General features: G+C 40.5%; 1 protein-coding gene across 1 annotated transcript in view; it reads right to left on the bottom strand.

Moving 5' to 3' along the window:
- Positions 1-157: 157 nt before the first annotated feature.
- The window catches only part of LOC117494735, a 17,139-nt gene continuing 2,773 nt past the window's right edge, over positions 158-14,523 (bottom strand). The window contains exons 5-24 of the mRNA XM_034145683.1: positions 14,317-14,510; positions 12,560-12,710; positions 11,872-11,987; positions 11,702-11,783; positions 11,467-11,601; positions 11,288-11,362; positions 10,124-10,930; positions 9,128-9,155; positions 8,568-8,781; positions 6,811-6,994; positions 5,644-5,784; positions 4,893-5,098; positions 4,663-4,810; positions 3,475-3,593; positions 3,310-3,388; positions 3,034-3,168; positions 1,569-1,643; positions 1,251-1,456; positions 883-1,082; positions 158-705 (exon numbers count right to left, since the gene is read on the bottom strand). Of these exons, the coding sequence (XP_034001574.1) occupies positions 336-705; positions 883-1,082; positions 1,251-1,456; positions 1,569-1,643; positions 3,034-3,168; positions 3,310-3,388; positions 3,475-3,593; positions 4,663-4,810; positions 4,893-5,098; positions 5,644-5,784; positions 6,811-6,994; positions 8,568-8,781; positions 9,128-9,155; positions 10,124-10,930; positions 11,288-11,362; positions 11,467-11,601; positions 11,702-11,783; positions 11,872-11,987; positions 12,560-12,710; positions 14,317-14,510 (3,665 nt within the window). The 3' untranslated portion in view covers positions 158-335. The remainder of the gene's footprint in view (positions 706-882; positions 1,083-1,250; positions 1,457-1,568; positions 1,644-3,033; positions 3,169-3,309; positions 3,389-3,474; positions 3,594-4,662; positions 4,811-4,892; positions 5,099-5,643; positions 5,785-6,810; positions 6,995-8,567; positions 8,782-9,127; positions 9,156-10,123; positions 10,931-11,287; positions 11,363-11,466; positions 11,602-11,701; positions 11,784-11,871; positions 11,988-12,559; positions 12,711-14,316; positions 14,511-14,523) is intronic.

Genomic DNA, 14,523 nt, shown 5'->3' with positions numbered 1-14,523 from the left:
TTTGTGAAGAGTCAGAAGTTGAGTAATTTATAATATACAATAGTGGCATGCATGGTATGATAGGGACCATATACAAAGTTGGTTAAATGCATGTGGAAGTGATCGAGTTATGTTTACCAGAGAGAAGATCTGTAAAAACAAACGAGATACTGACATGTAAAGTCACATTTAGGTCTTTATTGACTTTATTTATCGTTTTGACAACTGTATGATGTTGTTTTATAGCTTTCCTGTGACAATACATATATTTCACCTCAGAAAGACTATGTAAAAAGCAAATTTAGCTGTTTTTTTAATGTCATTTTATGGTGGATGTCTTTGAATTACTGGGCATTTCAGTTCTCATGCATGGTTTTGTTGATCCAATCTATGTAATTTGTGACTCTGGTATAGACTCCATATGTTCCCTTCTTCCCGCACTCGACCCCCCAGCTGACAATCCCCATAGCCCAGAAACGTTTGTCCTTCCACATGGAGTACGGGCCCCCACTGTCCCCTTGGCAGGAGTCATTCCCCCCTTTATCCAGTCCAGCACAGAACATGTTACCTGTCAGACTTGGGACATTGGCTCTAGTGCTCTGCACCAAAGTGATGGACCTGTTGCATTTCTGCTGCTCCACTATAGGGACCTCCGCGTACTTCAATCTGTCTGTCAAAACCCGTTGGTTGTCGGCATTTATTGTTATGCCAAATCCTGACACAATTCTGAAAAAAATATATATGAAAGTGTAATCAATAGAAAGTCTCCAATTTGGAAGCATGTTGGTGCATCAAAGGACCAAAAAGACATTTCAAAAGCAAGATAAAATAAGGCGGATCAAAAATTATCCAAAAGAAATAGATTATATTGAATATTGAAATGAAAACCAGTTGTTTCTTTACCCCATCACGCCAAAAGTGTATGTGGTATCCTCTGCTGGCAAACATATGGGCATAACGGAGGAGTTGAATGTGATTGTGCCTTGCATTTTTATCAAGGCAATGTCATGGTTGTAGTTTACGTGGTTGGGGTTGTTGTATTCAGGGTGAATGTGGAGTGAAGCAGCAAGCACATGAGTAACATGAGTGGGTCCCATGAAAATCTGCAAATAGACAGCATAACAGGAAATTAATTTACATTTGGGGATAAAGATAACACCCACAGTGCCCCACCTACAGTACAATGGTGGACAGTAACTATGTACTGTTTTTAAGTAATATCACCTGTGGTAGAACTACTGTAAGTACTCCTTCCACCTCTGCACACTTACCTGTACACCGTCGTTTGTTACTGGCTTTCCATAAGACATTAGGTTATGAGCTGCAGTCATGATCCAGCGGTCTGCAATCACCATGCCTCCTGCTCTTCCTCCATTTATACTCAGGAGCACCTGCCATGGGATGGTATCGGCTGGAGCTTCAGCGCCTCCAATGATCCTCTGGTAGCCATGGATGAGATTTGTGGGCTGGCCACAGACTGAGTGGAAAAGAGAGGTATATATATGTTCAAAGTTTCACACAAGTGCACACTTCAAATTCAAACTAAGATTAAGTGTTGTAGGTTTTTATTTTGTAATGAAAAGCAGTACCTGGTATGCATGCTGGACTGACAACAATATCGCTGTTGGATCTCCACCTTCTGTCAGCCTCACAGGTGAAGACCACTGCAGAGTAGAGAGAGGGTCATAAAGACAAATCAGTGAGTTGAGTAGAAGTGTACTCCAGTGTGTGTCAGTATCACTGTTGTGTGTGGTAACAGGAGAAACAGAAAACCCCTGAACACACCTGTAGGAGCCACACGTACTGTAAAGTATTTTCTGTGTTTGTTACGTCACGTTTTTTGAGTCACTATAGGTGGTGGGCGTGTCTATTGGATTTAGGGTGGTGACGTTTGCGGTTATATCCGGTTGCTTTTACCGGCGCACTTTGTTATAGATGGAGGGGGAGTGAGCTGGGGAAGGACACATTTTTGTTGACTGCATACGCAATCACTGGATATGGACTAGAAATAATTGTATGTTTGCTTGTTTCGTTTGCAAATACAAGGTCAAACGCATACCAGTAGAAAGACTGCTTTTTTGCGCGTCAGACAATGTTTTTCTCTTGTTTAGTCCCTCACGGCACTTTTATTGGATTACTACAGCTGCAACAACACCCATCAGTGATGCTTTAAAAAAGGACTGTGAAACAATGGCTGCCTTCTAAATGACTGCATGGTAACTTTGTACTTTCCCTATTTACTGCAGCAGCCCTCATCATGTCCAGACTGTTGCATGCTGTATGTGTACAAGTCGGATATACTCTTTACATTACTACTTAAACTTTCATCCTTTTGCTCATATATCCGCTGTGCAAAGGATCGTGGGTCAAAATAGCCAGAAAAGCATGCCTGGTTGCATATTGCAAAATGCGACCTGCTGCAGTAGAACTTCCTGGTATTCCATGTATTGAAACATACTAAAATTGTTTTCGCTTATTAAAACTTTTAGTAGTGTAGGTATTGCAATGGACCAAATGTTTTATAGCTTGTTTTATGGTTACTGTTTAAGGTGCTCCCTGATCTCACGGCGAATTGTAAGTGGCTACTGCCTGAGATCGCATGCTGTGGTTTTATTAAATGTGCCAACTGCTAGGACTGTCTTAGGGAAAATAGCATTTAGATGCGCAGCTCCACTGTCCTGGAATAGTCTGCAATTAAAATGGAAACTGAGCAATCTGTTGCCACTAAATGTTTTTAAAGCTCGGTTAGATGCTACTCAATCGGAAGCTGTTGGTACCTGTTCATGTGGATAGTTATGTAAACTGTAATCCCTGTAATGATACCAATAGGCACACTCTAAAATATTCCTCCAGTTGTCAATTCATCAGTTTTAACAGCAAAATACATAATATTGGTAAGATGCAAAGCAGTAAAGAAATCAATCTGCCTCCAAAGTGCATTATCAGTTCCATGTACGTTTCATGCGAGTCTGCTAACTGAGGGCTATGGCTGGTATGAATGGTGGGGAAAGTCTTAAGCTGTACATGATAGCATATTACACATCAATATCTCACCATTCATGCCTCCAAGGAGAGAGTAAAATGGTTCATGACAGTGATACTGAACAACAGAAAGGTACTGATTCTGAGATCCAGACAGGAAGTTCACCCCTCCATTCAGCAGAGCTTCAGGTTCTCCACAATCAAGAACTGCAGGATAAATAAAACAAGGACATCTTCATATGGAGGAACACAGGAAATGATTGAGAACACTAAACTTAAGGTTGAATCCAAAATCAGTTTCCATGTATGTACAATTGGATGTTTTGACGGAGATTAAAGGTAACGTACTGTGGCATTCTGGGAGAGGAAGGTGCCACTGTCCGTTGTTTTGACACATGGTAGAGAAACCTTCAACCTCCTTAGCATCCTGAAAAAGTAAAGAGGGGAACTTATAAAAACACAAAATGACAAAAAAGTGCCCTCCATTGAAACAAAAAAAAAGTTTGATCTAACCGTCATGAGTTTGAATCCTAGGTCGCAGCGCACAAAGATGTAGTCTCTGTACAAATACTCGCTCAGGTCGGGGGTGACTCGGCCATTATCCACACTACCAGAAAATGGACACTCCACTCCTGGAAACGATATCAAGCAGACATGTATCATTTACTGCATATACAGTAAGCAGGGAAATGCATTTCACTGTTCCTCTGGCATAATATGTTCACACTTAATCAAGAGTGCTGCAGGAATGAGTCCTAAATCCCAGACATGACATGAGAATTGTTGCACTTCCAGTTCCTTCATCCCAAAGTCTATTGGTCATGTCTTTTTTGGCAAGATGTCTGAAAGTCTGTGGTTAAAGGTAACCTAACCAATTATACAAAATCCACTTTTTCTTGTCTTTTATACATTAATATGTGTCCCCAGAGTGTTAAGGGTTATTTAAAAATCTGTCTGAAATGAGATAATCAGATTTGGCCAAGTGTTTTTTGAGCCAAACACTTCAGAGACATGTTTTGTATGTATCTGAGACCTATCATATATTGATGAAACAGAGTATAATAGGAGACCTTTAACAAGCTTTAAGCTAAAAGATATTTTCACTTTTGTTTTGCTACGACATAAGTAAGTAAATACCCCACTCTTGAAATTTGAAGCTTAATCTGTGATTAAAAAAAAAAGTTGGGTTACTTCTGGCAAATTTGAAGTGATGTTCAGCTGTGTGTCAGTATCACTGTTGTGTGTGGTAACAGGAGAAACAGAAAACCCCTGAACACACCTGTAGGAGCCACACGTAAAGTATTTTCTGTGTTTGTTACGTCACATTTTTTGAGTCACTATAGGTGGTGGGTGTGTCTATTGGATTTAGGGTGGTGACGTTTGCGGTTATATCCGGTTGCTTTTACCGGCGCACTTTGTTATAGATGGAGGGGGAGTGAGCTGGGGAAGGACAATTTTTTTTTGTTAACAAAACGACACACAACAAAACGTGAAATAATTAAATCATTTCAAAAGTCATAATTATTTGTTTGCAATCCCGATTATTTTCCTCAATAGTCCAAAATGGAATGGAAAAATAAATGTGCCTTTTTGTCGATGGAACCAGGGCCATGCTAATTTCAGGGTTCACCTACAAAAATACATCCTCCCTGCAGCACTTGTATTGCTTATTTCTCCTCCCACTCCCCCCCCCCCCCTCACTGTGTGTGCTGTAGTCCAGGCTCCAGCCTCTGCTCAGGCCTTCCCCGTCAGTGTGGAAGTCCAGCCGGACGCTGTTGGAGCTTGTGACTATCAGACCTGGACTCTTTCCTCCACACAGCTTCCAGGGCTCTTTGTCTGGGACGGTCACCTTTTAAATAGACACAGCTAAGTTATTATATCTGTTTAGCAAAGTTATTCATATGAAATGTAAGGAGGCTGCTCGTCGTTACCTGCAACCAGTGATGGGGACAGATTGTTCCTTGCTCAGTGTCCACGCTCTCAATGTGGAAGTTGTCAGTGAACTTGAGAGTGACAGTGAAGCCAGATTCTACAGAAATAACGTACTGACAGGACAGAGCATGAGGCGAGGGGTCAGGATATCCTGGACTGAACAGGTGTCCCTCTGGCTCATCAAATATACCGCCGCTGCAGGATACTGGGAAATCAAAAGAAGACGATTGATGTTAAATGTTTTGTTCAGGTGCTTTGTTCATGCTTCACCATCAGTGGCTCAATCGTCCGCTGAGCTAACTCGTTACATCAAATCATATTCATGAAATTTAACATGTTGTTTGCGCCTTGTTTGGATTTTAACAACGCTATATTTACTTAGATTTAATGTTTATAAAAGTGTTTGTTCACTCCACAAAGGAGGTTATGATTTCCACTCGGTATGTCTGTCTTTAAGCAGATATACTTAAGACAGTACAGCAAAACTACTAACCCTAAACTTGGGTAAAAGGTGTAGCATGGGCTTAAGGAAGTAACCATTAACATCTGTAGCAGATCTGGATCAAAGGCTGATAACAATAAAAACTAAATAACCAGAAAAGAATAATCCCAGACTGGAGAAAAATGTACCTGGAGGAGTCACATTTAGTTTGCAGCGTACATGTTGTTTCCCTCTTACGACTTAAAGCTCATGGACACAGAAAAGTGGGAATAAAAACGTCTCAGTTCGTCTGTATACTCAACACTCACACACACAGTTGCGCTGGTCTGAGCGCAGCTCGTATCCGTGGTGACAGGAGCAGAGGTACGAGCCGAGGGTGTTGAGGCAGATCTGAGAGCAGAGCGGACCTGAGCCGTCTTCAGGATCTGGATCAGAACACTCGTCTATGTCTGGTGATAAAAGACATGTTGGGTTAGAGCAGGGGTGTCAAACTCAATTTCATCGCGGGCCACATTCGCATAAAGGTTGCACTCAAAGGGCCGCTTGTAACTATATAAATATATAATATAAATATATAAAATGTATTATATTACATTATTGCCTCTGAATTGGATTATTATCGGATAGGATAATAACTTCGTAATTAACTAAGTTTGAAAGCAGAAGTCCAGGGCAAATAATTGCAAGTCTCTTCAGTGCGCATGTCACAAAACGAGATGCATTGTGGGACATGTAGTTTATGGGCAACCTGCTTCTGTAAAGTTGCATGTAACCGTATAACAAACGTATTATATTCTTTGCAAGCTCTTGCGGGGCCACATCAAATGAAGTCGCGGGCCGGATTTGGACCCCGGGCCTTGAGTTTGAGACCCCTGGGTTAGAGGGATGAGGATCAGTGGTGGAAGAGTTACCATTGATATAATACATTATATTTTATTGTTGTATTGTTCTGTGTTTTCTGTTGTTGTTTATTGTGCTCTGCTGCAAGTCAAAGTTCCCCTTGTGTGCTTCCTGTAATGGCAATTTTGATGTTTTCAATGTCCTCTTTTCTACTTGCCACTAATAATAGACAGTGATCTTACCCAGACACAAACCATCATATTTTACAGTGGTTTTATGCACTTTAGTTTGTCGTTTATGAAAGTAGTTATACACAGACTGTGAATTAGTAGGAAGTAGAGTTGTCCAACAACCAGAAGATAGGTGGTTTGATCACCAACAGTCAACGTGTTGGGGAAGATACTGATACTATAGAGAGGAACGTACCATGTTTACCAATTTAGAAAGTAGTAGCATTGATGTGGTATGGTCTGTAGGTCCGCTAAGAACTTTGAGCGCCCCCTTTACCTTTGCTTTGCCTCTATTTTGACTTACAGTGCATCTAAATACCACTACCAAGTGTCCAGAATAATACTGCAAGATATATCTAAACTAAATAATATAACAAAAACAAACATATTAGGCTCCTAGGCTACCTATTGCCTGGTACTGAGCGGAGAAGCCGACGTTCTGGCGTCGCTCCGGGTTGTTGCCGTCGCTCTGGAACGCGAGGCTGAGTCTGTTGCCTGGAGACAAGATGGGCTGGTTGCCGGGGTGATGTCCATCAGCTGAGTTCTCATGGCCACAAAACTTCCCGAGGATCTTTGTATCGTAGAAAACCTGAAAGAAAAGATAATGTCAAATACACCGCGCAGCTGAATCTACTGCAGTGTTGCTGTTGAGTCACCGAACCAGGAGACAAAGTCAAGAGTGGTCTCAGTTAGATTTAGAGTTCAAATCTCGAAAACAGTTCTTTGCTTAAAGCTTCCATAATCAACATTGTCATATTAAAAATGGATGAAATGACTGTGTATTAAGAAAGGGGTTGCTTGTAATGAAAGACTCACAGGAGATCTTCTGTCGAGTCAGCGGAGAGCAAAACGGAGCTAAATGTTTGTATCTGATGACTGGAAACACACTTCATTTGTCCGATTTGTATAACTATTTTGAGATAGTATATGCAAATCTTGAGTTTAAAATTCTGAACTGTCACATGTAAAACTAGTTGTTTAGTATATTGGAAAAAGAACAAACACATTCACATCTGTTTGGGGGGAAATTAGTATGCGGGGAATAGGTTGGCAGTGAGCTTAAAACAGAAAGTGGTTTAATTATCTAAATGACGCCATTAAATGGGAAATGGGAGGAAACGTTTACCAGAGAGCTTTGCTAGGAGGCTCACAGAGGTACTTTGCATTACCCATCATGCAGTTAATTATACTGGGATACTCTAATGCCCATTTTGGGAAATCAGCAGAACTTGAAAAGGTATGTTCATTTTGGCAGAAAAACTGTTGTCAATATTTAGTCAGGTTTTTCAAACTGGCACTTGAGTCACATTGAGTTGTGGATGAAGTACTCAGATTTACTATTTAAGAAAAATTAGCAATACTAAAATAGTAAAGAAATACTGTTATAAAAAAAGATTAAAAGTCCTGATTTAAAATTCTTACTTAACAGATAAATTGGCATTGAAATATAATATACTATATACTCGTGTTATTGCCCATTTCAGAATGATGAATATTAAATGACTGGATTATGATTATTGATGCATTAATGTGTCTATTAAAGTAAGTAACTACAGCTGTCAAATAAATGTAGCTTTCGAAATGCATTGGAGTCAAATTATAAAATAGCATCAAATGAAAAATACTCAGGTAAAGTAAATCTAAATTGTACTAAAGTACAGTACATGTGTAAATGTATTGAGTTGCATTACACAGCACTGGTCAAACTACAAACACTACAACTCAGGTGGACATTTCAGAGGATGAGCAACATAGGAGGAAATGAAATGTTAAGCATCAGTTTGCACGCACTACTTTAAAGCAGATGTGTGTCTCTGTAGTTTTCGTAAAGAAGTGGAATTCTTTGCCGAATGATTTAAAGGGCTGTAAGCAAGAAAGTGTAATTAGGGGTTTTGTTTCAGTATTTGTAAGCGACTGTGACTGAAAGAATATTGCTTTTATTATTTTTTTTTTTTTTTTTTTTTTTTCTTTTTTAAAATGGTAATTTCCTTTAATGTTTTGTAAGAAGGGGCAGGTAAAATAAGATGTTCTTCTCCCTGCTCCTTTCCACCATGCGCTATAAAAAAAAACAGTATAAGTGTGCATGTTTTGTAAAGTTGTACATGTTTTGTTTTAAAATAACTGCCATGTGTAATAAACAAATGAATAAATATATCTCTGACTGTGAGGGAGTCGTAGAAGCAGCCTGCAGTAGCCTCGATGTCCAGGTGTGTGAAGGTGAGTGTGATGCGATATCCCTCTGGCACGCTGAGGTCCCACTGCTGCTGCAGGTTGGGGGGGTACGGCTGGGGGTAGAGGGGGGACTGGACCCCCCCGTGCATCGCAGGCTCGGGGTCTGGCAGCCGCCGGCCCCCACACACACACACTGACAGGAACCTGGATGAAGTGCAAACAGAGTTAAATCAAGTTAGTTATCATCTGAACCGCTGGTCCAAAGTTAACGCAAACAGAGAGAAAAGAGTAAACAAAGTGACACAATCAACACAACTGTGGCAAGCGTATATTGTCAAGTCTTTAATATGTGACATACTGAAAGGCTGACAACCTATAAAATGCTTATCTGTAATATTGGTTGTACAGAATAAAACACAAGGTAATGAAAAAAGCAGTTCCATAATGACATATGGTAATCAAAGTTAATTTTGGAATCAACCTAGACATTAATGACAAAAACAATTACAATGAAACATAAAAATGGGTTGAAAACTAAATCCAAACTTACAAGACGATACAGGAAGTCCACGCCATCGCTGGATTTAAGGATTTAAGGATTTAAGGATTTATCCGTGAGTGAAATGATCCTCTGCTGTTTGGGGAAACGTCTCACATTCAAGTGAAACATTAATGTCCGTCGTTTGCTGTGTTTAGCAACTCTCTGCGTTAATGCCAGGAATAAGCCTTGTTTGTTTTGGCAAAATCGAAACAACTCGTGGTTTAAAAAATGTAGAAAACGGGGTCGATGCGGGGGATAGTTCATTTGAAATAGACAATTAGGAAGATCTTTTGAACTATACATTATTATCTATTGAGAAAAACTACACTGATTATAATTGTAGCTTTCAGGTCCAATATGTTAATTCCTCATCAGACCTGAATCCATCACTAGAGGGGGCTGTTAGTCTTTTTCAGCGTCTTCAAACACAGAAGCGAGGCGTTTCATTTAGAGGTTAGTCAAACACTATCATCTGGTCAAAGACAATCATGTTAATAATATACTTTGAAACAAACAAACACATCAAATTAGAGAAACATGACATTTGGTTTGTGGTTGTCTATGAACATTGAATGAATGTCTTTATGATAGAAATAAAAAATGTAAACAGGAGAGCAACAACATGAGTTATGAACTTTATTGTTTGTCATGTGAGAGCACTTCAGTATCAGTGAAACACACAGCGCTCAAAAACATTTTGATTTACAGTTCAATCGTGAAATAATGAAGTATTCCAGGGAATGGATGTCAAGTTACAGACAGTGTGTATACGCTGATTAAAAGACAAAGATACATCGTGTTATGAAGTGGGTTAAAGCCCACACTCTCTGCAGTATATTTGCAGATGTGTTTAATACAAAAGTATAGTAAGAAGATCATGCTTAATGTTATTAATGTAGGTACGTCATTACAATAGTATAGTCTATTCTAAGATCTGAATCAGTCTTTGATTATAACGATATAAAGGTTAGTAAAAAGTATTCTCTCCCTCTTCCGTCTCTTTCTAGGATTGTTCGACTGAATCTATTGTCTCCTTAACCCAGGCTACATAATTCTCCACCTTGACATAATAACCCTTGAACTGCTTCTGACGACAGCTGGCTCCCCAGGACACAATGCCGGTCAGATAGTAGGGCTCATTGCCTTCATACACCATGGGCATCACCAGCGGACCCCCGCTGTCCCTCCTGCAGCTGTCCGCTGTATCAGATCCAGCACAGAACATGTTACGGGTGAACATCATGGTTTTGGGAGTTATCCCATCAGCCATGGATTTGGGAGTTTTCGGTGTATTTTGACACACTGTAGAGGAGTAGACTTTAATATGAGCGTATTTCAGGCTTTGAGAAATGGCTGCAGTCTCCGTCCCCCCCCAGCCTGACACCGTGCCATGTTCACCGTGCACCAAGCCCCTGTTAGACTTCGGCAGACAGACGGGAAGGAGGTTTGGGCCCAAATTCACCCTGGAAGAGAATCTGATAAGAGCAATATCATGGTCGAAATTGTTGCGGTCCGCCATGCCCTGGATGTAGTTGGGATGAATGAAGATCCTCTCAATGTCCAAGAGAACTCCTTGAGGCAATATAACTTTTGTTCCTCCTTCTACCAGTCCACCGTACACACGGGTAGCTTCTACCTTCCTCCCTTCCACCACATGAGCTGCTGTGACAGCCCATCGGTCACTGATCAGAGTCGCTCCTCCTCTGCCCCGACCTATAATCAGAAGCTGCCAAGGTATCTCTCCCAGGATTGCATCCTGACCTCCAACAATTCTGCCGGCACTTGGTATGTGTCTGTCAAGCTTCCCGCACACTGTAATACACAAAATGTCATCAATAGATTCATATAATTCAAAAATGTAACGAATAGCGCGGTGTAGGAATATCATTTTTTTCAAGGACGACCTGGAAGTTAGCATCGCAAAGCGCTCCCTCCACCAAAAGCAGAGGGATTTAAGAATTTGGGTTTTGGAATATAGCAGAAAATAAGATCTGTGGCAAACAAAAGTTTATGATACTTACACATTTTGTTAAGCAGGATAAACTCCACATATGAACACGACTTTTATGATTGTTTAACCGCTAATGCAATCACCAGAAGAAGTGGTAAAATGCTTAAATGGGTTTTAGGATTCATTCCCGATTCATAAATATATATTAAAAGTCGTACCTTCAATGCATTTCGGCATCTCTGTTTCGCCACTCCCTGATGCCCAATCACCACTGGCGCTGCAGGTGTACGTGTCTGAAAGATGGAAGAAAGAGGATTGGGGAAACAACAAAACCAGAACACTTTTATGTAAGCAATCAGACAATGGATGTGTGTACAATCTAAATATATGTAATTACCATTTCCTTCCAGTGTGTAGTACTTTGAGCTGCAGTGGAACTGGATCTGGTCTTTGTACTTTGTCTGGGTGTTATCCGACTCCACCAGCTGAAGGATGCCATCTTCTGGGATCTCAGGATAACCGCAATCAACAGCTAAATGTGGTCCAATGAAGAAAATGTGTCAGTATGAAAAAAGAAAAAAAAAAATCAGGATACATTCTCCAAATAAGAAGAAATCGATAGTCAGACTCACGTTCACATTTGTAATTGGGAGTCCATTCGCCTATGTCCTGGCATGTCGTCTCATACTGTGTTATCAGGGCCTGGGTGCCTTGCTATTTTGCAAAAGAATGACATAATTAGCGTAACAGGGGCATAAATACATCACATTTAAAATACATTAAAAAGGTTCTGTACACTCACAGTATTTGCGACATAGCCTAGATCACAAGTTGCTGTCACTGTTTCCCCCCGACGATACTCTGCCTGCTGAGGCGTCACAGTGGAGTCAGAGGTCACCACCGCCGGACACACCTTATCTGTAATCAACATGTGAAAGGAGCAATTGTGATACTTTGTGATCCAACAAACTTCATAACAAACAATCTTCCCATTGAGTGGTGCAGTAATGAGTCCTAAAACACGGATATTAGTCAGCATTTTACCACTTCTGGTTGCCCTGTCTTTCAAGTTTTTTTTTAAACATCTCTTTGGTTAGATGCCTGAAATAACGTCTGTAAATGACGTCTGTAAATGTCCCTCTCGTGAATGTCTGAAAATGACCCGTCTTAAAATGAAAGTTGCTATCAAAGTGTCTAAATGAGACTACTAAACGTCATCACTCCAAACATTAGCCACCCTTAGCTTAGCGGTGGTGACGTGACCTAATGAATATAAAATATGTAGAAAGGATCGTGCTGAAAACAACGCGTTAGAATCATAACGTTTGTTTTCAACAGATCTTATGTTCTGTAATATTGTGAAATCCAATGGAAACATCCCATTGCTTTTTAGCGAGGGAACCCTTGTGATGCTAACTTCAGAGTTTGCCTACAAAAACATGTGATCCCTGCACCCCTCTATGGTGTCTCGTGTGAGGAGAATGCAGTACCTCTGGTCCTGAAGGCCAGACTGAAGCCTTTGTTAGTGCCGTAGCCATCAGAGGTGAAGTGGATTTGAACACGATGAGAGTGAGTGAGAAAGGGAGAGGGGGGAGGCGTGTTGCCGCAGAACGACCCCAGAGTCTCAGAGTGAGTCTCAATCTGTGAACACAACAACACAGGTGATGTCTCACAATGTACCTGACTGTCTATGAACAGTTCACTTTAGTGCACTTTTTTCACCGAGGGCCACATACAGAAAAATATACGAAGGGCTGGGCCGCTCGCTAGAGGAGAGGTATTTTGCCTCATAAGTTCAGTTATAAGTTAGCAAAATCAATCAAATGTAGGTAAATGATGCTTGATACTTGAAAATGCTTTAAGAAAACCAACAGCCTCCATCACAGCTCTCCAGAGGGTTTCATTTATTTTATTAGCAGCTCATCCCTTAAAACAGAAGCCTCAGATTGATTATAATAAGAGGAAATATATGTGTATTTCAAGATTGTTACACAAATAAGTTATTGGGCTTTTTTCTTATCAACTTAGATCTGTTAGAAATTGTTTTCAACTTGAATTGTCATACATGTTTACATATATATTTGAGAAGTACAAGCAAGACAAGCACTAGTTTCATTTGTGGGCCATATTTCATTATACTTTTGGAATTAGCTGAGGGCCGATAAAAAAATGGCCCGGGGGCCAAATGCGGCCCGCGTAGTTTGGGACACCTGTTCTAGTGTCACAATCATGTGGAAGTTCATACATACTTCATTTTGCTCATACTTTTAAAAAAGGGCCAACTCAAGACCTTTTTAGTTTGGCTCATATTTGTATAATACAATAAAATTAAATAAAGAAATGTAACTATTATTGAGTTTTCATATTTGTTCAGGTGAGGAGGAAACCATTAAAAAAGTTCTTATAGAGAGGCGAAGTCCCTCCCTTTCCGGTGGACCTCCATGGGACCTTAGTTAGGAAAAAGTATGTATTGAAGTCAATGGCGAGAGAAAGATTATCTCTCGATCCCGTTTGAATTGAGCCACGAATTACACATATGATGTTTGTCAATTTAAAAGATAATTTTGCAAGTCAAAAAAAAAAAAAATGTGTCGTAAAACTGTGAAGTAACACATTTGTTTGTGTGAAACCGCTCAATGACCTACATCTCCCGTCTCGCACCACACACCCAGACGGCCGTCACGTTGGCACATTTCACTTCTTTCTTTCAGAATGAGGCGGAAAGTATTAAAAGAGGTGAAAATCACTCCAAGTCTGGGCATGTTGAGAGCTGTACATACACACAAGGGGAGTTAGTCGGTTCATAAGAGCCAGCATGCGGGACCGGGATTCTGGGATTTGTAGTCTTTCTAGTTGCGTATTTTTCATAGTCTTATATTTCAACAGTTTTACGAAAAAACTGTGACTTTTTTTACATGGAAATTATTATTTAAGATTGACAAACATCATATGTGTAATTCGTGGCACAATTCAAACGGGATCGAGAGATAATCTTTCTCTCCCCATTGACTTCAATACATAATTTTTCCGAAATAAGGTCCCATGGGTCGGAAGAAGATGGGCGGGACTTCGCCTCTCTATATGTGATTACTAGTTTATCCAAATATCGCTGCATGAAAAAAAAAAAAAAAATGACTAACACAATGAGACTTAAATACGGTTACAACACATTTTTCTGAACTCTCTCTTTGTATGCTGCTCAGTAAAGAGAAAATGTGTTATTTCTATATTTCAGCTGAACACCTACCCTCAGTGTGTCAATGCACTGCCCATCAGGGCTCTGCTCCACATCGAACACTTGGCTGAAGAGCAGCTCCAGCTCCAGGGTGGGCTCCACAGACAGAGAGTACTGACAGTGTGCATTCTCTGCGTATGAAGCCGGCCACGAGGGGCTGGAGATTTCCCCTTCCTTCAGCCCCGACAGATCCTCTGCGCAAGCCACTGTGATGAACAT

This window comes from Trematomus bernacchii, unplaced genomic scaffold (assembly GCF_902827165.1).
Source record: "Trematomus bernacchii unplaced genomic scaffold, fTreBer1.1, whole genome shotgun sequence".
NCBI lineage: Eukaryota > Metazoa > Chordata > Actinopteri > Perciformes > Nototheniidae > Trematomus > Trematomus bernacchii.
This window is presented reverse-complemented; position numbering and strand designations above follow the sequence as displayed.